General features: G+C 37.1%; 1 protein-coding gene across 1 annotated transcript in view; it reads left to right on the forward strand.

The window, feature by feature from the left end:
• The window catches only part of VWA8 (von Willebrand factor A domain containing 8), a 326,523-nt gene that overhangs the window by 86,877 nt on the left and 213,279 nt on the right, over positions 1-26,367 (forward strand). Inside the window, exons 13-14 of the mRNA XM_059378120.1 lie at positions 15,812-15,972; positions 18,691-18,804. Coding sequence (XP_059234103.1) covers positions 15,812-15,972; positions 18,691-18,804 — 275 coding nt within the window. The remainder of the gene's footprint in view (positions 1-15,811; positions 15,973-18,690; positions 18,805-26,367) is intronic.

A 26,367-nucleotide genomic window follows, 5' to 3' on the forward strand; every position in this document is an offset into this window, starting at 1 on the left:
ACATAATGCATTTGAGATTCATCAGCACTGCTGCATGTTTCAGTAGTTTGTTCTCTTTAATTGCTGAGAACCCTATCACATTTTTCTAAAGATTTTACTTATTTATTTATTTGAGAGAGAGATAAAGATTGAAAGAATGAGTAGGGGGAGGGGTAGAGGGAGAAGCAGACTCTCCGCGGGGCAGGATGCCCATCGTGGGACCAGATCCCAGGACCTTGGGATCATGACCTGAGCTGAAGGTAGAAGCTTAACTGACTGAGCCACCCAGGTGCCCCCCTTATAACATTTTTATTGATGTTTGTGTCAGTACTTCTGTGTGTTCCTGCTACCGTAGCTTTACTTCTGGGGCTCAGCCCTTCTCACCTCTGTTATCAACTCTTAACTTTCTCGGCTTTCCACCCGTGTCAAGTCTGGGTTTTTCCCAATCTATCGTTCCAACACTGAAGTTTGTTCTTTCTAATTTTCCCCCTGCTTTAAGCCTTTGAATCACTTCTAATAATTTGGAAGCTAATATTCAAATTCTGTTGCTTGGCACACTGCTTTTTTTTTCCCCCGGCCCGTGCAAACCTTCCTTCGCTGGGTTTGAGGCTTCAGCCCGTGCAGCTAACATTCACCTTTTAACTCCAGCCATACAGAATGGTTTATGGTCTCCTGAGTGTGACTGGCTGTGTGAGGCAGCCATACTTTCTTGCTTTGTTCATGCTGTATGAACCTCCTTCTGTGGGCCAGTTTGCTTACTCTTCAGAGTTTAGCTCCACTGCTGCTATCTCTGCATTTTCTGGTAAGTCCCCAGTTTGATTTATATGTACTTCCTGTGTGTTTTACTGGATCTTAAATCTATGGTTCTGTACTATAATAATACTGTATTTCATGCAGGCCAGCATGCCATCAGTTGTAAGACATGCCATTATTTTGTGTTCTGCTAAGAAAGTCATGCAGCAAATAAAATTAGGACATGACTTTATCAATTAGCATTTTTATTTTATTCTTACTGAAAGAACTCTTTTAGACTTAATTTAGGTCATGTATCTCTGGTGCATGCAGAAAAAGGAAAATATAAATGCAGGAAATGCTGGAAACATTTTTAAAACTTCTTTACCTTCAGTCTGACTTTTCTAAAGCACTTTTTGGTTCAGCTATAAAGGTGGTATATGTGTTTAACATACTATTCTCTGCATCTTCCATGCTTTGTCAAGAACAGAGTGCTCTTCCATGATTTCCAGCATATTCTTCAAAGTTGCTGATAGCTGTTTGGATTTTGATATTGGTCTTAACTTTAACAGAAGGGATTGACCGAAATGTTTTAAGGCAATAGCTATGACTCATATTCTTTTCCCAAGTGGTCTTTAATTTGTTGACCAAAACATGAATGGATTATAGTTTCCCCTTTTCACCACAAGTAGATATACAAAACCAGGTTCAGACATGGGCAGAGAATAATTAGCTGACCAGCAGCTGTATTAAGATTCTGTCCATTGAAGGTGCATCCTGATTTAAAAAGTGTGTATCTTGAAATTGATGGAATTTAGCTATTTGTCTCTCCTATCATTTGCAAATTCCTTGGGGGTAGGACAATGTGCTGTTTGACAATATGTTCCTTTCGTGTGCATATAGTAGATGTCAAGATGAAAAAGTAAAACTTAAAAATTCTGTATCATCTGTGAATTTTGTAATAGAAAGTGTAAACTAACTAAGGGCAGATACCTTTTCAAAAGTGATCTTTCTCATTCTTCCTCATTGTATTTGCATATTATTCCCTCATATCTAACCAATGCCCTATATACAGATAATTGGTTTTATTCCCAATATTTTATAATTACACACGAAGTTGCAGTTAATAACCTTGTGTGTATGTGTTTTTTCGTTATTAGAAGTGTATCTTAAAGATTTTTATTTATTAATTTGAGAGGGAGAGAATGAGAGAGAAAGCATGAGAAGTGCTAGGGTCAGAGGGAGAAGCATACTTCCTGCTGAGCAGGGAGCCTGATCCCGGGACTTGATCCCGGGACTCCAGGATCATGACCTGAGCTGAAGGCAGTCGCTTAACCAACTGAGCCACCCAGGTATCCCTAGAAGTGTATCTTCAGGATTAATTCCTGCCACCCAGGTATCCCTAGAAGTGTATCTTCAGGATTAATTCCTATAAGTGGAATTGTGAGGTCAATAGATAAATGCATGGGTAGTTTTGTTAGGAATTGCTAAATCTGCCTCTATAAATATGATACCATTTTGCTTTCCCATCAACAATGCCGACAGACAGGGCTACCAAGCTTTTTAATAGTTGCAAGTTTGATACTTCAAAATGGTATTAAGGAGTAGTTTTAGTTTGTATTTCTTATATTAGGAGAGAATTGAAAATCATTTTTCTTTCTTTCTATTTTTGGACTTAATTTATTTATTTGTCAGAGAGAGAGTGAGAGAGAGAGAGAGAGAGTGAGAGCACACAAGCAGGGGGAGCAGCAGGCAGAGGGAGAAGCAGGCTCCCCACTGAGCAGGGAGCCTGATGTGGGACTCGATCCCCAAATCCTGGGATCATGACCTGAGCCGAAGGCAGGCACTTAACCGACTAAGCCACCCAATGTATCTCTGAAAATCATTTCTAATTTTAAGGGACATTATATCATGTCTTTTCTTACTAAATTACCTATTCTTTTTTTTTCTTTTGCCCATTTTTCTATTGAGTGGCCTTTTTTCCTTTCTGTTTTTGAATTATTAATGTGTTAGCCATTTTGCTTTTTGCCTGTGATATATGCTACATGTATTTTCTCTCAGTGTCACTTGCTCTTTGGCTTTATTTTTCTTTGCCTCATAATAGTTTTATTAATATTTTGTTCTATTGCATCTAGGTTTTGAGTCATGGGTAGAAAGTCTTTCCTTATACCCAGGTTATGACAGAATTCATCCTTGACTTTTTCAGCTTCTAGATTGGACTCTCTCCAGTCCTCACACATAATGCCTTCTGTTTTAGAGCCAGCAGCAGAGCACTGAGTCCTTCTCAGGCTGCCCTCTCTCCCTCTAACCCCAGCTGGGAAAGGTCCTGCAGCTTCACGGACTCATGTCATAAGATTGGACCCACATGCGTAATCAAGGATGATCTCCTCTCCTCAAGGCGCTTCATTTAGTCATATCTGCAAAGTTCCATTTGTCATGTGGACTAACATATTCACAGACTATCAGACATCTTTGTGTAGGGACATTATTCTGCCTACCACCCTGACCATTTTAGAAGATCGCATCACTGAAGGTATTGCCATTCATGGTATTTGAGTTACAAATATAGCACACCTACATCAGCCAATAGAGTTTTCATATCCATAGTGATTCTCTCTAGCTGTAAGCACCCAACTTCAACATTATATTTTTTGGTGTAGTTGTGACCGTTTATTGGTTGAAGTTATATAGTATTTTATAACAAGTTATTTTCCTTGTACTAAAGGTTAGGCATTGTCCTGTATTTTTATTTGAAATTATGTGTGGAGGTGCATTGTATTGCCTGTGGATTTTTTCAAGCTTATAAAGCAAATGTTTGAAGGTATTGTTTGTAAAATAGGGATATTAGGCCCAACAGAATTGAGAACCAGTGGGCTAGACCACGGCACCATGCTTGGCAAGAAGTAGATATTCGCGGAAATATGCAGCATCTTAGCAGCTTAGGAAACCTAAAAATATTTTAAGTGGAATGGCTTTTATTTTTATGTATGTCAGGGATAGGTGTGATTTTTCAGACATTGTTCTCATTCTCCCCATAAAAACATTTAAGAGCTTTTCTATTTATAGTGTTCTATAATGTAGAAAAAATGAGATAATTATTTAGATCAACCTGATTTCTGAGAACAAGTTCTTATAGAATAAAGCAGGAGACTCTATTTTGAGACAAATTCATTTCAGTTCTAGAATTATAATTTTCTATGTATTTCTGTGTTTTTCCAAAATAAAGTTTTGTGATGATATAATAATCTCTTTCTGTAGCCTCTTTGAAGTGATCAAAGTGATTTACCAAAAGTTAACCAAGTAGTTACTCTAAAATATTCCAGTAAAGTGGAATTTCCTGACTTTCAAAATTAAGGATGAGAAAGGTTAAGTGCTAGAGTTTATACCTCAAATTACCCAAAGCTTGTACAATAGTTTCTAGCTTATTCATTTTCAAGCCTTTTTTTTTTTTTTTTTTTTTTTTTTTGCCTTCTAGCTTGTACATCTTTAAAAACAATAAGCAGCAGACAATGAGGCTCACTCTGAGATAAGAGGGAGCTGGGTTGAGGCCCTACACTACCATCTGTTTTTATTTGGAATGCTTTCCCTCACATTAGCTTGATTTGCTTTGGCAAATCAAGTTGTCACATCAGTTTGTTTTTCAGTATTGGTCTGTTTTTCTACTTGCTAGCTTTTTAAAAACAACATAATGGAATGGAGGAATTTCAAAAAATCAATGGTTGTCTTCAGCTGATAGAACTCTATGTCAACCTTGTGTTATTTTTATAACCGAAACTTTGTAAAATGCATCTTAGGTTCTCATTTTGACAGAGACACAGTCAAAAGTTGTACAAAGTTATGTATTGAAAAGGCAAGATATTAGCTGGTTTAACTCAATAGTCCTTTCAACTTATATATTGTAAAAAATGCAAAGTACACATTAAAGTTTAACTGTGCAACTGTAGAGGTTCATTTAGAAGGAAGAGTCTTATGTTACACTAATTTGCCATTTAAAAGGCCATAGGTTTTATATTTGCTTTTTAAAAAAATATCAAAATTTGATATTCCATCTTTTATAATTTTTTTGAACTATGCACTGGACTCCTTATTTAATTGAAACTGTGTACTTCTTAAGTAGTAGACAAAATCTTTTGTGTTATCTTAACAAATTTAGTTATCATGAGGTATTTATTAGATTTGTAACAACACAGTAGGAGGCCTCTAGGAATGTGTATAAAAATAAACATTACAATAAAACCAAATCCATTAGTCCAGGGAAGAAAACAAGTGACCAAGGAATCCTACCAAATAAGGAACTCTAGCCTGAAAGGTATTTCATTTACCATCCTTGGTGATCCAAAAACATGGGATCTGTAAGCTTGAGGGCAGGATTTGCAAATTTGGGGATTCTCTGTGGAGTACCTCCGAATTTAAGGACACTGTGTAATGAAATCCAGCACTGTTGGTAAGAACACGTCGTTACACTTGATCATCTCTGTTAGTATTTTTGTTTTAAATGTACTTTGCAGTAATTTTGATTAGGGTCCTGGGGCAATTTTATTCCTTTTAATTTTTTTATTTGAGTATAGTTGACACAATGTTACATAGCTTCAGGTGTACAACATAGTGATTCAACTTTTCTACGTGTTATGCTATCTATGTTCAGCACAAGTATAATTGCCATTATAATAGTGTAAATACTATTACAACATCACTGACTATATTCCCTATGGTACTACTAATTTCTGGGTATTTATTTTGTATCCTGCAACTTTACTGAATTCATTTATCACTTCTAATAGTTTTCTGGTGAAGTCTTTTGGGTTTTCTATATATAGGATCATTTTATCTGCAGATAATGACAGTTTAACTTCTTTATCAATATGGATGCCTCTTACTTCTTTTTCTTGTCTGAGTGCTATCTGTGGCTTCAACTTCCAGTACTATGCTGAATGAAAATGGTGAGAGTGGGAATCTTTGTCTTGTTCCCAATCTTAGAGGAAAGCTCTCAGTTTTTCACCATTGAGCACAATGTTTGTGGTGAGTTTTTCATATATGGTCTTTATTACATTGAGGTATATTCCCTCTAAGCCTACTTTTTTGAGAGTTTTTTTTATCATGAACAAAGGTTGAATTTTGTCAAATGCTTTTTCTGCATCTATTGAGATGATCATAATTTTTATCCTTCATTTTTTTAATGTGGTGTATCATGTGGATTGATTTGTAAATATTAAACTATCCTTGTATCCTTGGAATAAATTCCACTTGATCACGATAAGTGATCCATTGAATGTATTGTTGGATATTGGCCTGTGGTTTTCCCTTTTGTGGTATCTTTGTCTGGTTTTGGTAATTTTCGCATCATAGAATGTATTTAGAAGCTTTCCTTCCTCTTCCATTTTTCAGAATAGTTTGAGAAGGATGGGTACTAACTCTTCTTCAAACGTTTGGTAAAATTCACCTATGAATACATCTAGTCCTAGATTATTACTTTTTGGTAGCTCTTTGATTACAAGTCCAATTTTGTTACTAGTAATTAGTTTGTTCAGATTTTCTACTTCTTCCTGATTCAGTTTTGCAAGATTGTGTTTCTAAGAATTTATTCATTTCTTCTGTGTTGTCCAATTTGTTGACATATAGTTTTTCATCGTATTCTACTATAATCCTTTCTGTGGTGTCAGTTATTACTTCTCTTTTTATTTGGGTTCTTTCTCTTTTTTTTCTTGATGAGTATGGCTAAGGGTTTCATCGATTGATTGATTGATTGATTGATTGATTTTTGGTCTCTGTGTCATTTGTTTCTGATCTGATCATTATTATCTTTTTCCTTCTACTCACCATGGGTTGGTTTGTTCTTCTTTTTCTAGTTCATTTAGGTGTGAAAAGTTATATTGTTTATTTGAACTTTTTCTTGTTCCTTGAGATAAGTCCATATTGCTACATATTTCCCTCTTAGGACTGTTTTTGCAATTTTGGACCATTGTATGTATGTCATTTTTTTTTTTTTAGCTCTTCTTTTATTTCTTCATTGATCCATTGGTTATTTAATATTTTCTAGCCTCCACATGTTTGTGTTTTTTTCAGTTTTTTTTCTTGTGATTGATTTCTAGTCTCCTACCATTGTAGTCAGAAAAGATGCATGGTATGATTTCATTATTCCTACATTTATTGAGACTTGTTTTGTGGCCTAACGTGTGATCTGTTCTGGAGAATGTCACATGTGCTCTTGAAAGGAATGTGTCATCTGTTGTTTTGGGTGGAACATTCTGTATGTATCTGTTAAGCTCATTTGGTCTAATGTGTCATTCAAAGACACTGTTTCCTTATTGACTTTCCTTACATCCATTGATGTAAGTTGGGTGTCAAGTCCCCTATTATTGTATTGCCATTAATTTCTCCCTCTGTATTCAGTAATATTTGTTTGATGTATTCAGGTCCTCCAGTGTTGGGTGCAGAGATATTTACAATTGTTATATCCTCTTGTTGGAGTGATCCCTTTATCATTTTGTAATGCCCTTCTTTATCTCTTGTTACAGTCTTTGTTTTAAAATCTGTTTTGTCTAAGTATTGCTACCCTGGCTTTATTTTTATTTTCTTTCATGTCCATTTGCATGGTAAATGTTTTATTTCATTTTGTATGTTTCTTCATGTCTGAGGTGAGTTTCCTATAGACAGTATATAGATAGGTCTTTTTTTTTTTAATCTGTTATGTCACACTGTGTCTTTTGATTGGAGCATTTAGGCCATTTATGTTTAAAGTAGTTATTGATAAGTGTGTACTTATTTCCATTTTGTTCATAGTTTTCTGGTCATTTTTGTAGTTCTCTGTTCCTTTCTTGCACTCTTTCTTTGTGATTGATGAATTTCTATAGTATTGTGTTTGGATTTCTTATTTACTTATTTATTTATTTTGGTATATATTATACTTTTGGGTTTATGGTTACCATGAGGTTCATTTATAACATCCTAAATATATAGCAGTCTATGTTAAGTAGATAGACACAAGCTCAAATACATTTAAAAAACCCCTTTTTTATTCCTTCCTCCATGTTTCATGTATTTGCTCCATGTTTCATGTATTTGCTGTTATACTTTATATCTTTTATTCATAATATTCATAATATTCTTATGAAAATTAATTATGGCCACTTATTTTATACCTTTAAGTCCGTAGAGCAATCTTTTAAGAGTCCTCAGGATTTTGTAGTTATCGAAGATCATGGCAAGAATGAGTTTGCTAGAGGTTAATGAGATTAGTGGTGATGTTATATATCTATATTCTTTTTATGTGGAGTATGTCAAAAAACAAAAGAAAGAAGGATATAATTTAGATTTGATTTTGAAATTCACAATTTTTGTATGTACAGTGTATTTTGCAAACATTTTATTCTTAGAAATAAAAAGTAAATACATCTCTCAGCTTTATTGTCTAGTTGCCTTTGGTGATTCTGAAATGCTTTGGTTTTCTATTTTTACCCTGTTAAAAAAATACAACTACTCAGGATCCAAACCACTTTCTGAATGTGTAGAACTTTATTGCTGATTTACAAGCCATCTTGTAGGAGAAATAGGACTTTCTGAGGTATTTGAAATGAAAGCCATTTAACAAAATCATAGAGACAGTCAAAAAGGACAGCAGGGCACCTGGGTGGCTCAATTGGTTAAGCATCTGCCTTCAACTCAGGTCATGATCCCAGGGTCCTGAGATTGAGTTCCGCATTGGGCTCCTGCTTAGGAGTCTACTTCTGCCTCTCTCCCTTACTTGTGTACATGCTCTCTCTCTCTCTCTCTCAAAAATAAATAAATAAAATCTTTTTTTTTTTTTTTTTTTTTTTTTTTTTAAGAAAAAGGACAGCAAAGGGAAAGGTATTCTTTGGCAGATTTCATTTAGTGCTTCTGCACCATGTTTATCTGTTCCACTGTTGTATCCTCAGCACCTGGAAGAGTTACTTGAATGCAATAAGCAGTCAGTATATGAAGGAGTGGATAAATAATTCTGAAATATATACATTATTTTTAAAGGACCAGCTAAAATCTGACCTTTGCCAACTTTTCTTTACCAATCCCTACCTGCTTTCATATTATCTTTACTTTAAATCCTGAAATAAGAATTCCTTGTTGTAGAGCATTGTCACTTGTCTTCTTTTAAAATCTTGGATTGTTAACTTAGACTTATTGTTAAATTTCAATTTCAATGTATTTGTATTTTTTTTTCTTCATTCGGGTTCTGATTTAGCTGTTATTTATCAAATACCCACTAGGTGCCAGACATCTCATTTAATTCTAAAGTTGTTTTCCTCACATGATCCATTTATCTTATTACAAGGAAGTGGCAGATTTGGATTGAAACACTGCTTTCCTCATACTGTACCTGCTACTCCCACATTGGCCCACCAGAAGGGGTTTTAGTGTGACTAAATAAGCCAAATGCCGTATCTGTTTCAGGTGTCTTTACTGAATTTTGAACTGGTTATTAGTACTTATGACATCCTTGATTTTTATATCTTGTTACTTGCTTCTTAAAAATTTGTTTAAGATTTTATTTGATACAGAGAGAGATCACAAGTAGACAGGGAGGCAGGCAGAGAGAGAGGGGGAAGCAGGCTCCCTGCTGAGCAGAGAGCCCAATGCAGGGCTTGATCCCAGGACTCTGAGGCCATGACCCAAGCCGAAGGCAGAGGCTTAACCCTCTGAGCCACCCAGGCGCCCCTTGTTACTTGCTTGTAAAAACTAATTTAATGTAAGGCAAATATCATTCCGAATATTTAAGCTAGAATTGATGGCAACTTTCCCATGTGTTCTAATAGAATCCTACCCTTGTGATAAAATGCAGCCAAGTTTGCTGTACCATCTGAATAAAATGTGGTTCTTCAGTTCATGTATTCCTGGGGTTCTGCTCAGTAACATCTGCTTTTTCCCTTTCTTTTGGAAAGTCTTTTCACCCTCTTTCATAGACTTCGTTGTTCATGAACATTTCTGCACAAGCTTTAATAAGTTGGCTTGTTAAAATAATATTATCCTTAGGTTTTGGTTTTTGTTGTGGGCAATAGAGTCCATCCTGGCTATCTAGTACTGAGAGGGACTTAGCACTGGGTATTAGGTAGCTATCAGAATTTCTGGGAGAGACAGGGAACGATGTTTAGATTTTACCCAGTTAGGAATGAGAGTGAGAGAGCTTCAGCCATGAAGCCATGGCTGCCCTAGAACAGGTTCCCTAGAGCTGGCTGCCACCTCCCTCTCATTGCTCATTGCCACTTTTTTTTTCAGTTCCCAGATGTGTGCATGTGCGAATGCTTGGTAGAACCTGGGTTATCCACAGAATTTTAGTTGCAAAGCATCTAAGAAATAATATTTCTTATTTTCTAGCCTCTGTAGTATAGGAAGGTTAGAGGGGTGTTTGGTTGTGTATCTTCACTGAATACATAGGACATTTTCTGTACATATACTGACCTTGACCTATGTTTTATTTTGCAACTTTATTAAGATGTTCTTTTGTTGGATCAGTTGTTAGTGAGACAATGGGTTTGACTTCTGGTTAGCTTTGGTAAGAAGAATTTTGTTCTTAGAATTCTTAGAATAAGTGCTCATAGAATAAGTGTGTAAGCAGAGGAGATCATCTTGACTAGATCCCACTGGTTATAATGAAGAGAGCTACAAGTGATCCAAAAGCAGCTTCTTCCCATCCATAGCAGAGTCAATTAAAACAATCATGGCAGGCTTATGTATACTTCGTGGTATACATAAAGGAAGCATTTATTATACATGTGATGAGTTAAAAGTAGGTCTTTAAGAGAGGAACTTGGGGGAGAAGCATGGAAAAGTTTATAGATAATTTTACAATATATAAAATGAGAGGCTTCTTTAAGATCAAACATAAATGACACTGAGGAATGTTGGCAGCATGCCTTGCATTCTGTTCACTGAGCATGCTTAGACTCTAAAGAATGGCTTCATTTCTATTCTGGGACCTAAAAATTATTAACATTCTATGTTTATACAATGTTTATGTAATATTCTGCCGCTAGTAGGTATGGACATAATTAATGCCTTATTGCAAAATTGATGGCTTACATCAGCTAGCCTTGGTGTATTCTTTGTTTCTCTTAAATCTGAGATTATCTTAATGTTTATACTCTACGGGCAGGATATTTTTGGCAGGATATTTTTGCTTATTTGAGTGAAACTTATTTGAGACAGACCTGGAAAGCCCATAGAATTTCAGCTAGTATCTTTTGGGTGAAAAAAAAAAAATTTATAATACTTAGCCCAGTCAAAAAAATTTGAATGCCCACAGTGTATATTTTTGATTCAGAAAGAAGAAAGTGAAAAATCATATCCACCTAGAGCTATAATTATTGTTAGCTAAAACATCTTTATTTTAATCTTTTACACATGTGTACAAAGGTATTATTTGTTTATTTATTACTATTTTTTTGTTGTTGTGTTATGTTAGTCACCATACAGTACAGTGCTAGTTTTTGATGTAGTGTTCCATGATTCATTGTTTGCGTGTAACACCCAGTTCTCCATGCAAAGGTGTTTTTAAACAGCAGGGGAGACTAGCTGTATTTGGGGGCATTTTGGAGAGTGCCCCCAGAATAAGACTAATTCTAGTCTTATTTTAGCCCCTTGACCCACAAGATGTTTATTGAATTTATTTCATCAAACCAATGACTTACATCCAGTTTTCTCAAGGAAATGTCAGAAAAATTAACATATATCATTAGAAGGTACTAAAAACATATAAGGTACATAATTACTTTAGGGTTCAGATCTATGTTTTCTGATACATTTCATGCAGCCATGCTTCTTATTTTAATGGGACTTTTTTTCAGTAGGGTTTCTCCTTTGCAAATCAAAAGAGCAAAATTATAAAAAATAAAAATAAAAAATTCCAAATGACACTGAATTAAGAAATATGTGGATGTTTTCCAGGGATCTGAATGAGAAGGTGAGGTGTTCAAGGTTAGACAATGGTAGTGCTAAAGGAACAGAATTTCATGTCCTGTTGTTTTAAAAATTTTAAGGAAATCAGAAAGAGGAAATGGTTCAGGCTCTATGATATCATTAGTACTATTTTTACTCTCTTAAGTTCAAGAGTTTCAGAGATAAGAAAAATATATGCAAAAATTGGGACATTCATCTTTTTTTATTTTTATTAGTGTACTTTCAAAATAATCATAGGGAGTAAGCACACTCTTTTTTAAATTTTGCTCCAGGAAGAATAAAGAAATGATATATTTTTAGCAATTTCTTGATACAGTATATATTAAAGTAGATATGGATATTACAACAATTTCACAGTACTAAAATCCAAATACTCTATAAGACGGAGATGCTGTTACTCTATGTTAAAGGTTAGTTTATTATTGAAATTATTAATTCATATCGCTGACTCATTCACACTATGCTAAAAAATTCTGTCAATAGTTAGGTTTGATTAGGTTCAGTTGCACAGAAGTTCTCTTTTATTTTGGTGTTCTTGCACTATCACACAATCAAAAATAATTTCTGATTTTAATTCATATTATGGAAAGAGGGGGCCACTATCTCTTTAAGGCAAAGCAGGAATCTTCATCTTTGCTCTCTATACAGGAATTTAATTACGAAACCTAGCAGCTTGTATTTAAAAGGAATGCTTTTTTCTTTCTCGCAGAAAAGTTTTTATTTTAATGTGAAGACATACTGGAAGTGAAGAATGACTCTTTTTTACCACGAGAATATGAAAGAGTTTAGGTGGTAAAACTGGACTGAGCTAGTCTTGTAGGAAATGCCAAGTGTTTTCCATTTTTTACTCCTGTGAGGATTGAACAAAGGGAGAATATTTCTGGTCTGTGGTTGTGGTTGGCATTAGCAGTGCTGAACTCTGTTGATCTGTTAGTCCTTGGTGTGTTGCAAAAAATAATCATACTATGTTCGGAATAATGGAGTCTCTAACTGCCGGGTTGTAAAAGAAGAGTCCTGTGTACTGGTTGTCTTTCTCATCATCTTTACTGGTAAATATTTACTCATTTGAATGAGGCAGCTATTGTGGCCAGTGTGTGAATTAACAAGATATGAAAGGATTTTGGCATCATCAGCCGATGAATTAGTGCTTTTTCATAGTGTGTGTAGAACGATGATGCAGGATATCTTGGTATGAGATTAAGGAGTTTTCTCTGTTGAAACTTTAAAAAATGTTACCAGTTGCTAGCCTCAGCTCCATATGGGTCTGAACTTCTCATGCTAGAGTCATAGTCCTTATCTTTTCCTGGGCCCATGCAAAAGACTCAAGAGCTAAAATGGGTCAGGATACCATAATTTTCAGTGTGAAGCTGGCATTTTCAAAACTAACGCCCATTCATTTCTTTAAAAATACAGTATCAGTGGGATTCTTTCTTCATGTTACCCCTTCTCTGAACACCAGTAGGAATATTTGAAGGAAATAAGACTTACTCTTTCCTCTTCTATCTTCTTTTTTTTTTTTACCTTTTAATTTATACTGTTTTGTTATAGACTTCATAATGTCCTCGTGTAATCTGATAATTCTTACTAGAATAAAGGGGTGTAAATAAGTAGGATGAGACCCAATTTCACAATGAGTTCATATTTCTGCTTTAAAGTCATGTTTCCCACCTGGGGGACATTTAATTTTATCATCTGTGTAATTAATGTCTAGTAAAATCCAGGTGGTAAGCCCCACCATGGATCTACTGAACCCAGGTGTTGGGGTGATGGGGCATATGCTTATGTATTTTCCAAAAGTTTCCCCTACTATTTCTGATGTATCTTTGATTTAGAACTACTGTGTTAAAGCATGTTTTATATCTGCTTTATTCCCTAGAACAATATATGATGTAACTCTATAGTGAATATTTTTCTGAAATAATTACTACCAAGAGTTTTCTTTAAATTTACCTGTTTTTATATTAATTTTAAAAAGATTTGTGTGTGTATTTGGTTGTTTTCATAATTTCATTATGAGAGTAATCTGCAAACATTTATTTTGATTTGTCCTATTTTTCTTGCACAGGAATTCCTTTCCTGGTTTTTGGGTTTTTTTGTTTTTGTTTTTTTTAACCTTACAAGATTTTATTTATTTATTTGAGAGAGAAAGAGAGAGAGCACAAGTGGGGGACGAGGAGAAAGTGGACTAAGGCAAGGAAGAATTAGACTTCCCACTCACCAGGGAGCCTGAGGTAGGGGATGGTCCCGGGACCCCAAGATCATGACCTAGGCCGAAGGCAGATGCTTAACCAACTAAGCCATGCAGGTGCCCCACCTTTCCTGTTCTTATGTGGCATACCCATGAATAGAAATAAACCATCTCATTAAACACTGATGATAGCGCTGAATTTAGTATTGCAGATATCATTGGCAGCTTGGAATGCCATGCTCATATAGTTTGCATAGAGTTTAAAGTTCATTTAAAAAGTTAAATAAAATTAACGAATTAAGCCAAATTTTGATAATGTGTCAAAGCCAGACCTTTAGGGCTGGGGGATTTGGTGAGTTTGAATGTTATTATTCTCAAGTGTCTTTGTGATTCAATGTAAACCTATTTATATTCCTAAGTCAGTACTTTTTTAATAGTGACAAAATTGAAATAATTAAGACTTAGAGTTTTAATCTTGGTTTCAGTGTAGATCTGTTGCCATTGTGAATATAAGCAAATTTTTTTAATTTTCTTTTTTTTTTTAAGATTTTATTTATTTATTTATTTGACAGAGATTACAAGTAGGCAGAGAGGCAGGCAGAGAGAGAGAGAGGAGGAAGCACGCTCCCCACCCAGCAGAGAGCCTGATGTGGGACTCGATCCCAGGACCCTGAGATCATGACCTGAGCCAAAAGCAGAGGCTCAACCCACTGAGCCACCCAGGCACCCCTAGTTTTCTGTCTTCTTTAAAATGGAGTTGGATATTGGGCACCTGGGTGGCTTAGTGGGTTGAGCCTCTGCCTTCGGCTTGGGTCGTGATCTCGGGGTCTTGGGATCGAGTCCCACATCAGACTCTCTGCTCAGCAGGGAGCCTGCTTACCACCACCCCCCCATCTACTTGTGATCTCTCTCTCTGTCAAATAAATAAATAAAATCTTTTTAAAAAAATAACAAAAACTGGAGTTAGATATCAAAGAATTTACAAAAGACTGAATTTTTGAATAAAATTGATGGTAGAAGTTGAAATTTTGTTTAATATAAGTTACACAACAGTTATCTGAAGCTGAGAACAGAAAACAAACTAGTTATCATTAATACATATAAGAAAAAATTGTTGCAATTACATGGCACGCCAAATTTTTAAAAAATGAACATTTTTATGCCACTGCTATTAATAGTTTGCTTGAATCTGTCACACTGTTTTAGTGTTAGTGCATTGTGTGTGTGTGCTTTTAAAAATTGCTTATGGAAATGCCTGGGTAGCTCAGTTGATTAAGCTCTGCCTCTGGTTCAGGTTATGATCCCAGGTCCCTGGGATCAAGTCCCATATCAGGCTCCTTGCTTAGCAGAGAGCCTGCTTCTGCCTCTGCCTGCTGCTCTCCCTGCTTGTGTCATCTCTCTCTGTGTCAAATAAATAAATAAAACCTTTAAAAAAAATTGCTTATAACTGCCATGTTATTGTTTGTCAATTCCTGTACCTCATCTGATGACTGTCCTCCTCAGTGTCCTGCATTTTCAAACCTCTTTAAATATATGGAGTCCCTAGCACGCATGGCCTTTCAGGAGGACTCACTACAAGAAAAGGGCTCCAATTGAGTTTGTGTGGCCTCTCATTCTTAAAAAGGAACCCGTACAAAAATAAAGATGATTGAATTAAATTTCATTACAGTCAAGTGGCAATGACTGCCGTTATCTGTGTAGATATCAAATGAACATTTTAAAGGGGGGGGGAAGCTAAGTTAAAAAAGAGTGCTGGAGGGGCCCTCACTCTTACTGTAATATGTGAATGAGTAACACAAAGAACTTCAAATGACCAAGAAAAGCTTTTGAATGTTTTTCTTTTTAGCGGATTAGAGAAGGTGACTTCCCAGTTGTTATATGGAATGTTTTGGTCAGAGTGGTAACTGTAAAGCTAAATAAGCTACCGTCCATCTCTTTTGAATTCACCCTGCATTTTCTTTGGTGGGTGCTGGGACTCGGGTTTAGGACATGACCGCACGTGACCTGCTCCAGCAGAGATATACTCTTCCCAATGGAGACACTGCATGGCGGTCCTCGCCCCTTGTGAACGCTGCCCTGGAAGGAAATCTCGTCCTCCTGGATGGCATCCACCGGGTCAACGCGGGCACACTTGCCGTATTGCAAAGGTTTGTATGAGTCACACACACAAAAAAACTCCCCATGTAAACAGTAGACATGGAACCCTGTCATCATTTTTTTTAAGCTGGGTCACGTAGATCACAAGAAACTTACTTATGTATCCAACCAGAACTGCAGAGGCTTTTATTCGTTGTAAACACAGTACAGTAAAACTTCCAATACTGAGGATTTGGGGGGAAAAAACACTGCTGTGGCAAAGTTCTCTGAGTTAGAATTGAAAAAAGAAAACTTTTAGGTAGTAATTTTGAAAAACTTCATATATACTGATTGATACTTACAGTAAGTCCCGCAGCTCACGTTTCTTGCAATTTGTTAGTCACAGCATCACTGTTTACAAACACCTTGTGAATCATAGATCTAAATTACTGGTTAATCCTGTTGGAATTTTTGTTGAGAGGAAAAAGTATAGTTCCTTATATAAAATGTGTAAGGGAGGGGCACCTGGGCAGCTCAGTCAGTTAAGTGTCTGCCTTGGGTTCAGGTCATGATCTCAGGGTCCTGGGATTGAACCCCACCTTGGGCTCCCTGCTCAGCAGGGAGCCTGCTTCTCCCCTCCCTCTGCCTCTCTCCAGCTTGTGCTCTCTCTCTCTCTAATAAATAAATTTAAAAAATAAAATGTGTGATGGATGTTTGATGATATTTTTATATAGACTAAACTCACTTTGTGTTTATAAACTTGAACATTGTGTATCTGTCGTTTCCTTATTTCAGTTTGGGTGGAGAAAAATTCCCAATTAACTTCTCTAGAATATAATGTTAAGAGAAGACTTTTATGTATAACTTTCATGGGAAGTGTTTCTATCCTGTCTCATTTTGAAAGATTAATGATACCAATTTTTTATTTGATCTGTTTTGATTCTGTCACTTCTATAGTTGATTTTTAACTATGAATAATCCGTTTCCCCAACCAACTATTCAGTTTCTTGTCCTTGACAAGATGCAGATACTGAGTATATTTAAAAATTCCCCAAACAGGGATGCCTGAGTGGCTCAGTGGGTTAAGCCGCTGCCTTCAGCTCAGGTCATGATCCTAGGGTCCTGGGATTGAGTCCTGCATCAGGCTCCTTGCTCAGCAGGAAGCCTGCTTCTCTCTCTGCCTCTGCCTGCCACTCTGCCTGCTTGTGCATGTTCCCTTTTTCTGACAAGTAAATAAGTCAAATCTTTAAAAAAATTTTTCCAAAAACATTGTGTTACTCCTTATTAAACCTGAGAGCATTTGAAAGTGATAATCACAAACTTTTAGTGATTTGCCATAAATATTCCACAGATTTACAGTAGTTTTTTTTCTCCTAAACAGATAACTACAGACACAAACAAAAATAATACTTACTCCACCCCTTTTATCGGTTATCTGTTGCCTATTAGGCCAAGCACTTAGGAAAAGGAGCAGCTATCGTTAACTGAGTCCTTACTCTCTGCTGGGCGTTGTGCTAGGCCAGTACCTGTCAGGCTCTTAGCCATGGAATCACCTTGTGACGATGTAGCTTAGAAATTACTGATGCCTGAGCTTCACCTCTCGAAGTTCAGATAGAAGTGATCCATACAAGTGAGGTCTGAGCACTGGCATTTTTAAACCCTTCCCAGAAGATTCTCATGTGCTGCCAAGACTAAGAACAATTATAGTAAGCGTCTGCCTTACTCTAGATGTTTAATTTTCACAGCAATACTATGAGGTTGGTATGACAGCCCTGATTCTATAAAAGAAAAACGTTTAGAGACATGGAGTAGTAGTGCTCCCCTCCCCAGGCACTCCGCTAACAAGGTACAGAGCTGGAATTGAACACAGATCTGACTGTTCCACCGCCCATGCTCCTAACCCCTGCATTATGCAGTCCCCCCCTCCCTCCACGGCCTCAGTGCTCACCAAGTGGGGCTCGTGTGGGGCAACTGTAACGTAGCCGTCAGGAGACTTCAGTGGTTGGTGTGCAATCTAGCAGTAGTGCTTTTCAGCCTCTGCAACATCTGGAAGATAGTGCTATTTGTGCTGTGGACAGTTAGGTCACCATCAGAGTTGGTATATGAAATAGCACCACTTATTTCATTTTAAAGATTTTTGATGTTTTCAATCCTGTAATTCCAAAGACAGAAATATGTTGATCATACTATACTACCCCTTCAAGAGTTACATTAGACTCCGGGTGTGTACCGCCTGCCTTGTTCATCAGTACACACCTCCTGTTATCCTGAGTCTCCCCTTTAGCTGCTGCTTTTCATCTCCTTCCTCCATCCCCTTTCCAGCTCCTCCTCATTCTTCTCCTCCCCACTGTCCACATGTAGTAACCATGACTACTGCTCTCTGGTACAGAAACCAGTAATAACCAGTATAACAGCACTAGCCAACTTGAAATTTCAAAAGGTGCGTCTAACAAAATTGTTAGACTCAATTGCCCACAATAATAGCCACGATTAAAATGTTAACTGATTCTGGGGTGCCTGGGTGGCTCAGATGGTTAAGCGTCTGCCTTCAGCTCAGGTCATGACCTCAGGGTCCTGGGATCGAGCCCCGAACTGTGGCTCCCTGCTTGGAGGGAAGCCTGCTTCTCCCTCTCCCACTCTCCCTGCTTGTGTTCCTTCTCTCGATGTCTCTCTTTCTGTCATACAAATAAATAAATTCTTGGGGGAAAAAATGTTAACTGATTCCACCTCTAGTGACTTCAGTGTTCGAAACCGATGAATTTGTTCCCTGACTTTTCCCTCTCCCTTAGGCTGATCCACGATCGGGAGCTAAGCCTCTACGATGGCTCCAGGCTGCTGAGAGAAGACAGGTACATGCGTTTAAAGGAGGAGCTGCACCTATCTGATGAGCAGCTACGGCAGAGGTAATGTTGGGTGCCTGGCTCTAATTCTCATGGTCGGATGGGCCTTCTTTGTATTCTTCTTTGGAACCTAGGGTCAAGCCAAGCTAACTTTGAATCATTTAATTATTTGGTGTCTTGAGCAGGCTCCTAATCTGGCATTTCTTACAACTTGGGTTTGCTACCCAAGATGTGTTCTGCACTCTCAGCCTTACTTTCACATGTGTGTAAGAACAGTAGCTCTAAGAAGGTAATCCCCCCACCCCTTGTCCTAACAACTTTGTATCCCTTCAGGAAAAAAAAAAAAGCCTCATAATTTATTGGGCCCTACCTTCTAAGAAGCGATATTACGGAGGTAAGCCACCTGATGCAGGATTACCCTTTGTGGCTTACTTACACATTCCTTTCAAAAATGTCCAAACCAAATGCTACATATGAGTCTTGACTGTATCAAGAAATAAAATGGAGACAGCTAAAAAAGATACTTTGGAACAATTGGAAAAGTTTAAATATGGAAGATATATACCACCTGATATTGAGTTAATATTAATATTCCTAGATATCATAATGGTATTCTGGTTTTGAAGGAGAATATTCCTCCTCTTGGGAGATGCACACTGAGCTATTTAAGGGATAATATAAAAAGAGGTCAGTGACTCCCTTCCAGATGTTTCAGGGGGAAAAAAAGGACATGCACATGTGTGTACATGTACACAACACACAGAAAGAGCAAGTGGGAATGAGAACACAAGGTGGTAAAATCTTCATAGTTGGTGAAATCTAGGTGAAGGAGAAAATAGGTATTCATATTCTATTCTTTCAAATTTTCAATGTGTTTGAAAAATGGCAGAATATTTCTTCTAGCTAAATACTACTTTCCTTTAGAGAAGGTTTGGCAAACACAAGTTTTCTGTCTCTACATTTCCATGGATATTTTGACGTAATTAGAGATTGTTACCTTGGCAAATACCTAGTCACTTGTTACCTTGACAAATACGTAGTCACGTGATTGAAGCTTACTCAATTGAAGCTTCCCCTTCCCACAAAGGGCTTGATGACATATTTAACACATTAAAATTTTACAAATGATAATTAAGTGTATTTTTTATTGTGTTTCTCTTTTAAGGAGAGTTTTGTTTAAAAATTTTCTTGGACATTTTCTGTAGGGAGGACATATTAAATTCCTTACGACCTCTGTATAAGTGATTTTAAAAATTCACTTGATTATACATAGCTATTAATGCTTCTGGGATACACATCATCAAATTCCTTTAGCCCAGTAAATAGTTTGGTGGAGTGTCTAGGGAGGGAAGTTTTAAAGATCCCTCTCATTTCATACCTCTACTTTAACTGTTAGCTTTTGTATATTATGTGAGTGTGAACCACACATCAGGGAACAGTTTATATTTTCAGGGAGCTGAATCAAAGCAGCTGGGCAGTGGCTCTCGGCAAGTCTGCTTGTCAGGCTCCCTTAGGACTTCGGCAGCACTGTATCTATAGTCTGATGGCCAGAAAATGACAGCTCTCTTCCCTGAGAAGTACCCAGGTTCTCCCTAATGGTTGCAAGAGGTTTTACAGATGAGAACAGTTTCGGCAACAAAGTGGCCCTGAGCATCGTGTTGAGGTTTTGGCTCACACCGGTTAGAAGTACTTCCTTCTTGAAGCGCCCCATCTTCATCACTGTTGATTGTCATCACTCCTCTGAATACAAACCAGGCTCAGTTCTGTTTCTAGAGGCCACTCTGAGTAGATAGAAACAAGCCATAAGAACATTAATTGGTTTTTATTTTTATTTTTGTTTTAATTTTGTATCCTTGTTGATCATGCATGAAAGTTGAGCCAGATAGCTTTTTCAGGGCTTTTTATGAAAAATACCAGTCCTCTATCATCTGCCCTCAGACACTTTCCCATTTCCTACAGCCCAGAGACTACTCCTTTTATCTTTGAGGTGTTTGCTTTTTCATGTGCTTACCTCTGTACCATTAAATAATATACTTTTTTTTTTTTTAGAATAGTTGACATACAATGCTACATTAGCTTCAGGTGTACAATATAGTGATTCAGCAAGTTTATACATCCCGCTATGCTCACCACATGTGTAGCTACCCCATCCCCATACATCACTACTCATTACTACTGCAATATCATAATATGCTTTCATTGATACTTCTTGATTTATTTTTCAGTGTTAGGCCTTACTGATTGATTTCTTCCTATGGAAAATTAAGGTTTAGCTCATTTTACCACTCCTCCTCCCAGTACATATATATATACTTCCCATCTCTCATTCTTCCTGAGTAGTTGTGGAATAATTTTCTTTAGAACTTCACTCAATGTCTGCATGATTATCACAGGATAAGGACTGTACAACAGCTGAGTCGTTTGGTAAACTACAGTTGTTTTTCCTTTCTTGCATACATTTTATTTTTCCTAAAGTTAGCGATTGCATACATATGAAGAGAGGCAGATACAGAGATAAATAATTACAATGCAGCTTTTTTTTTTTTTAAAGATTTTATTTATTTATTTGACAGAGAGAGATCACAAATAGGCAGAGAGGCAGGCAGAGAGAGAAAGAGGAGGAAGCAGGCTCCCTGCTGAGCAGAGAGCCTGATGCGGGACTCGATCCCAGGACCCTGAGATCATGACCTGAGCTGAAGGCAGCGGCGTAACCCACTGAGCCACCCAGGCGCCCATACAATGCAGCTTTTAAATGTTAGTTTGAGATCTCTGCAATAATGTTATGGGAACACAGAAGAGGAAGTTGACCTGTTTCCTGTGAATTTATCCCTTTTTCATCCTAGACGCTTTCCCTCTTAAATAAATCTCTCAGCATGTTGAGGCACAAGAGGCTTTTATCAGTTTCATCTTTGTCCCATAGCGCGTTCCTACCAGCCCTGATCTGGACCTGCTGCCCTTCGTACTTGTAGCTCACATGTCATGCTAGATCTCTGTCCATTCCCACTTTCCCATTTTCTCTGGTCTCTTCTTTTCGCAACTTTCATCAGTTAGATGTTGAACCTCCTGGGCTGACCTTCTGATTTCCTGTTCTTTCTTAATGATCTGTCAGTTTGTCAGGTCTTCACTGACTTTCAGACACAAGATGTCTAACACTTGATTCTCCTCTGTCTGAGGTATTTTCACCAGTTGAAAGTCTAATTCCTTTCTTATCAGTATTCCTCCTCTTTTTGCCTGAAAAACACACTATTTTCTTATGATTGTAACCATTTCATTGCTAAGTAGTCATGTTACAGAATCTGCTTCACTCTGATGAGATGGTTAGTAAATTTCTTTCTTTTCTGGCTAAGCTTGATTAATTTTGTGGCCCATTTTTGACTTTCTGAGAATAAATGTGTTCTCTTTTAGGATTACAATAGATTCCAATAGGGTGGAATACAGTAAAATTTATACTAGTTGACAGTATTTCTTTCAGGGCTGTGTTTACTAGGCAGAAAGCTGACAGGTTGACCAAAAGGACATAGCATAGCATAAAGTGGGGTCTTTGTACTCACTGAGGAAGTTAGTTCTTCATGAGTTGCTCTTATAAGTAATGTGACCCATTATCTAACAAGGGTTGATCCTATATGCTGTGCATATCTAATATGCCACTCCTGGCATTAGCATTCGAACTATAAGTTAGAAACTCATCATCTGAATCACCTATCCTTTCATTTTTCTGACCTAAGCACAGAATTGAAGTTCAGCGAAATAATTATTTCGGATAGTCTTTAAACAAACTCAGCTATTAATGCTTTTTTCCTTGGAGAATTGTGAGACAGCAGAAAAAGTCAAAGTTAAAATGAAGGGAAAGCAGATTTAAGAGCTTCTTTGTCTCTAGACCCAGTTTGGTAAATTTCCATACCTATTTGTTTTCAGATGGGAGTCTTCATATTTATATCTAGCAGGACTCCTTTAGTTACAAGTAACCAAAAAAAGTTGAATTGTTGCAACAGGAGTTTATGGGCATTTCACATGGTCAGAGGAGAGGCATGGATGCAGTTGGGCCTCAGGATAGACTGGAACTTAGGACTTTAATGTCCCAGGACGTTGTTACTCTATCCTTCATCTCTTTGTCTCAAATGTCGCAGTACCTGACACATAGTAGACCACTTAGTAAATGTGTTTGAACAAGCGAATAAATCTTAACTTGCGGAAATTCTGGGAAACTCGAGGTAAAGGTATTTCTATTAATCTGGTTTTAGATGACCTTCTGAGCTAGTATGCTTTCTTTTATGAACCTACTAACAGGAATACTTTGCCTTTATTACAAGTCTGATACCACAGGGTCTCATAATTAACAGCTACTGTCAGTGGGCTATGGTCCCTTTCAGCTTTATAGTGTGAAACCCAATTTCTAAACAGTTGTTTTTGACTCCTTTGCTGACCTATTCTAATTCTTCACCAAGATCATCTGTCTTGATCAGAACCCTCTGCAGGCATTCTTTGCAGGTAATTACAAAGCCAATATGCCCTTAGATATGGCATCAGAAATGTTAGCAACTTTCCTTCTCTTGTTGCAAGTCACCAAGAATCAAGTGGGCACAGTGGTTAGAAATAGCATGATGGCCATGAACACCAGACATTATGCCTGCATTTCTCACAGGAAGTAAGGACCAAAATAGAACCGCTTCCTTTGATGAGAAAAACTTCTTTGGGGAAAGGGGGAGTACAAATATTATAGGCTGCTAAATGTGTCCCTTCCTGCCGTTGGTCAGACCATATATGAGGAGACCAAGAGCCTGTGCATTACCCATTGTTTATTTTGCCAAGAAAGGACTTACGGTTATCTCAGGGAAGCAATAAAGATTAGTGGCCTAGTCTCAGTTATAATTATATATGTTCTAATGTTTTTACATTTTTATCATATATTTTATTTGTATTGATTGTGATTGAACACTGAAAACAGTTTATAATCTCCCACTTTTTCTTGACCAGTGATGAATCATAATTGGACATCAGGTGTAATCCTTGATTGATTAGCTTCTCTGGACCCTTTTATTTCTTACTCCGATGCTTGAAAACAGGTAGGATCTGAGCATTCTCTCTTGCCTTCCCAGAAACCTCAGCATCTTATTGCTAGCAAATTAGGCCATGTAAGTTTTTAACAAAATTCAAGGTAGATCCAGGATTTTATGCCCAAGTCTTTGTGTTTGATTCTCAAAATAAAGAGCCCTAAGCAAATTCTGATTTTGAAAAAGAACCATTTTTTCCAAACTCCATATCTGTGAAGAGTCTGATCATTATTATGTGTTTTGGTTTGGTGTTTTTGATAGAGAGGATGCACCTTCTTTAACATATTCATTCCAGACCACATTTAGATTAGCTGCTCTGCTTTTGGGTGAAAAACCATTATTCCCAGTTCTTATCAGTTACCTTTCTTTTGTCCTTGCCATCAAAGGTCTTCAAAAAGCTTCTTGTAGTGATGTCTCCTAACAACAGCAATAACATTTATTTATTTATTCAGCATCTGCTCTCTTCCAAGTATCACCCTAGACCTTGTGTGGTGTAAGGATGAGTAAGGAATGTGTCCATGCAGTTTGCTACATTGCATAGGAAATAAAGGTGAAATACAGGCTGCATAGCCTGTAGGTTCAGAATGGAAACACTAGTAATAGTGTAGAAGGCCAGTTACAAAATCCTCTTCTGGCTTATGATTAATGTCTTTATAAAAACTTTCTGTGCCATTCTTTCAAATTCCTACACATTTGACAAAAATTACCCTCTAATTTCCTTCAGAAGAGTAGACTATGTTAGAATCTTTCTTCTTTTATTGATCGCTTTTTTGAGCTATAATAACATGTAATAAACTGAATATTTAAAGTTTTCAGTTTCATAACTTTTGATATTCATAGATACTTATGAAACTATCACCACAGTCAAGATAATGAATATGTCTATGACACCCCCCCAAAAAATGTCATCAGACTCCTGGGGAATCCCTCTCCCTTGACCTGTGTCACCCTCCTCTCCCACTCCTAGGAATCTGCTTCCAGTTACTTGATACATCTTATATTTTCTAGAACTTTATATAAATGGGATCACACAGTATATACTTTTTTTGTCGGCTTCTTTCACTCAGCATAATTATTTTGAGATCTTTCCTGTTATGTATATCAGTAACTTACTCCGTTTTATTGCACTGGAGCAATGGAAGCAGTGGCGAGCGCTTTACTCTCTAAAACTTACATTTACGCCCCCAGACAAACATATTGACCTCCATATTTTCACTTTAGAAATTGTTTTTTTATAAAGAGCATTTTGCTTTTTCAGTCTTTAATCTTTATGAAATATTTACTTATCTGAAGCTAAGCCATAGCTTTGGTTTCATGTGTTATTCGTTGTGAAATTAAAGTTAACCTTGGTTTTAACTTTTGACTGTGCTTGTTTCCTAATTCTCAACTATTTACCACTTACCCAGCCATCATATTACATGCAGTAAGTTAAATCACCTGAAAGTACATGGCAGATCCTCAGGAGTACTCTGCTCTCCAACTTTCAGATGTGGAGATCCTATCATTATCAGGAAATGACTTTCCATATGACCTATTTATATGTAAGGAAGCCTTTGGGGGAGACCTAGCAACACAACGGTCCTTATCCTGTTATTCAGTAGTTTGAGGTTGTTTTTATAGTCAGTGTACACTGCTCTGCCTGACACATCAACTGACCACTTTAAATTGGGCCAGCTTACTCATGTACCCTGCTAGAGTCAGTGTCCAAAAGCAAGCCAGGGACAGTGTATGTTCTAAGCAATGATCATCACCTATTTAAATTCAGACCACCTAGCTTGCTGTCCTGTGGCTTGTTCTTATGTTAATTGCTCTTCTAGTCCTAAATTCACAGTTCAGCTGTGGTACCTGCTTCCTGATCTTTTAAGGACATAAATTGGACTTCCTCCTTTGGCTTATGTGTTGGATTTTGGCTTTGTTTATTCCCTGATTTAGTATCCCTCATTATCTTGATTAAGAAACTACATCTGCAGATTTAATTTTGTGCAATCAGATCACACAAAAAAGGCAGCTCTGTCTCTCCCATCTTTTGTCCCAGCTAGGAAAGAGGAGGATCAAGGATGAATCCAACATCTGTTTTTGGGCCACGGAGCTGAGCTTTCGGGAATATGGCAAACCACTTGGCAGAAGTGGAAAATGGAAAAACCTTCCCTTTTAGTTTTTAGATCACAGAATTTTCTGTTTCTAGATTCTCTCGTGTGACTGTCTAATTGCTGGCAGTCCTCAGTCAGTGATCATGCTATCTTCAGGACTTTCAGATTCTCCTCATGTTGTTTTTCTTTCCTGTTTTCCCAGAACAACTCCTTTGGACAGATCATTCCCATGCCCTGCTTGAATATCTGTAAATAAGGATTTTTTTTTTTTCCTACCTAGCAAAATGAAGTGGTATCTGGTAGCTTTTATGAATACTTCTAGACCTTTCATATGACCATTCCTAAAAACTGCTTCTCCCTGGTTTGCAAATTATGGTGTGGCCTCTAAAATTACAGATCATATAGTCAGGGACTCAGTTTACTTACCTGTTGTATCGGGAGGGCATTTCTTATCTTAAATCTTCAGAGTACTTATCTGATTTTCT

Source organism: Mustela nigripes, chromosome 15 (genome assembly GCF_022355385.1).
Source record: "Mustela nigripes isolate SB6536 chromosome 15, MUSNIG.SB6536, whole genome shotgun sequence".
In the NCBI taxonomy this organism is placed as follows: Eukaryota; Metazoa; Chordata; class Mammalia; order Carnivora; family Mustelidae; genus Mustela; species Mustela nigripes.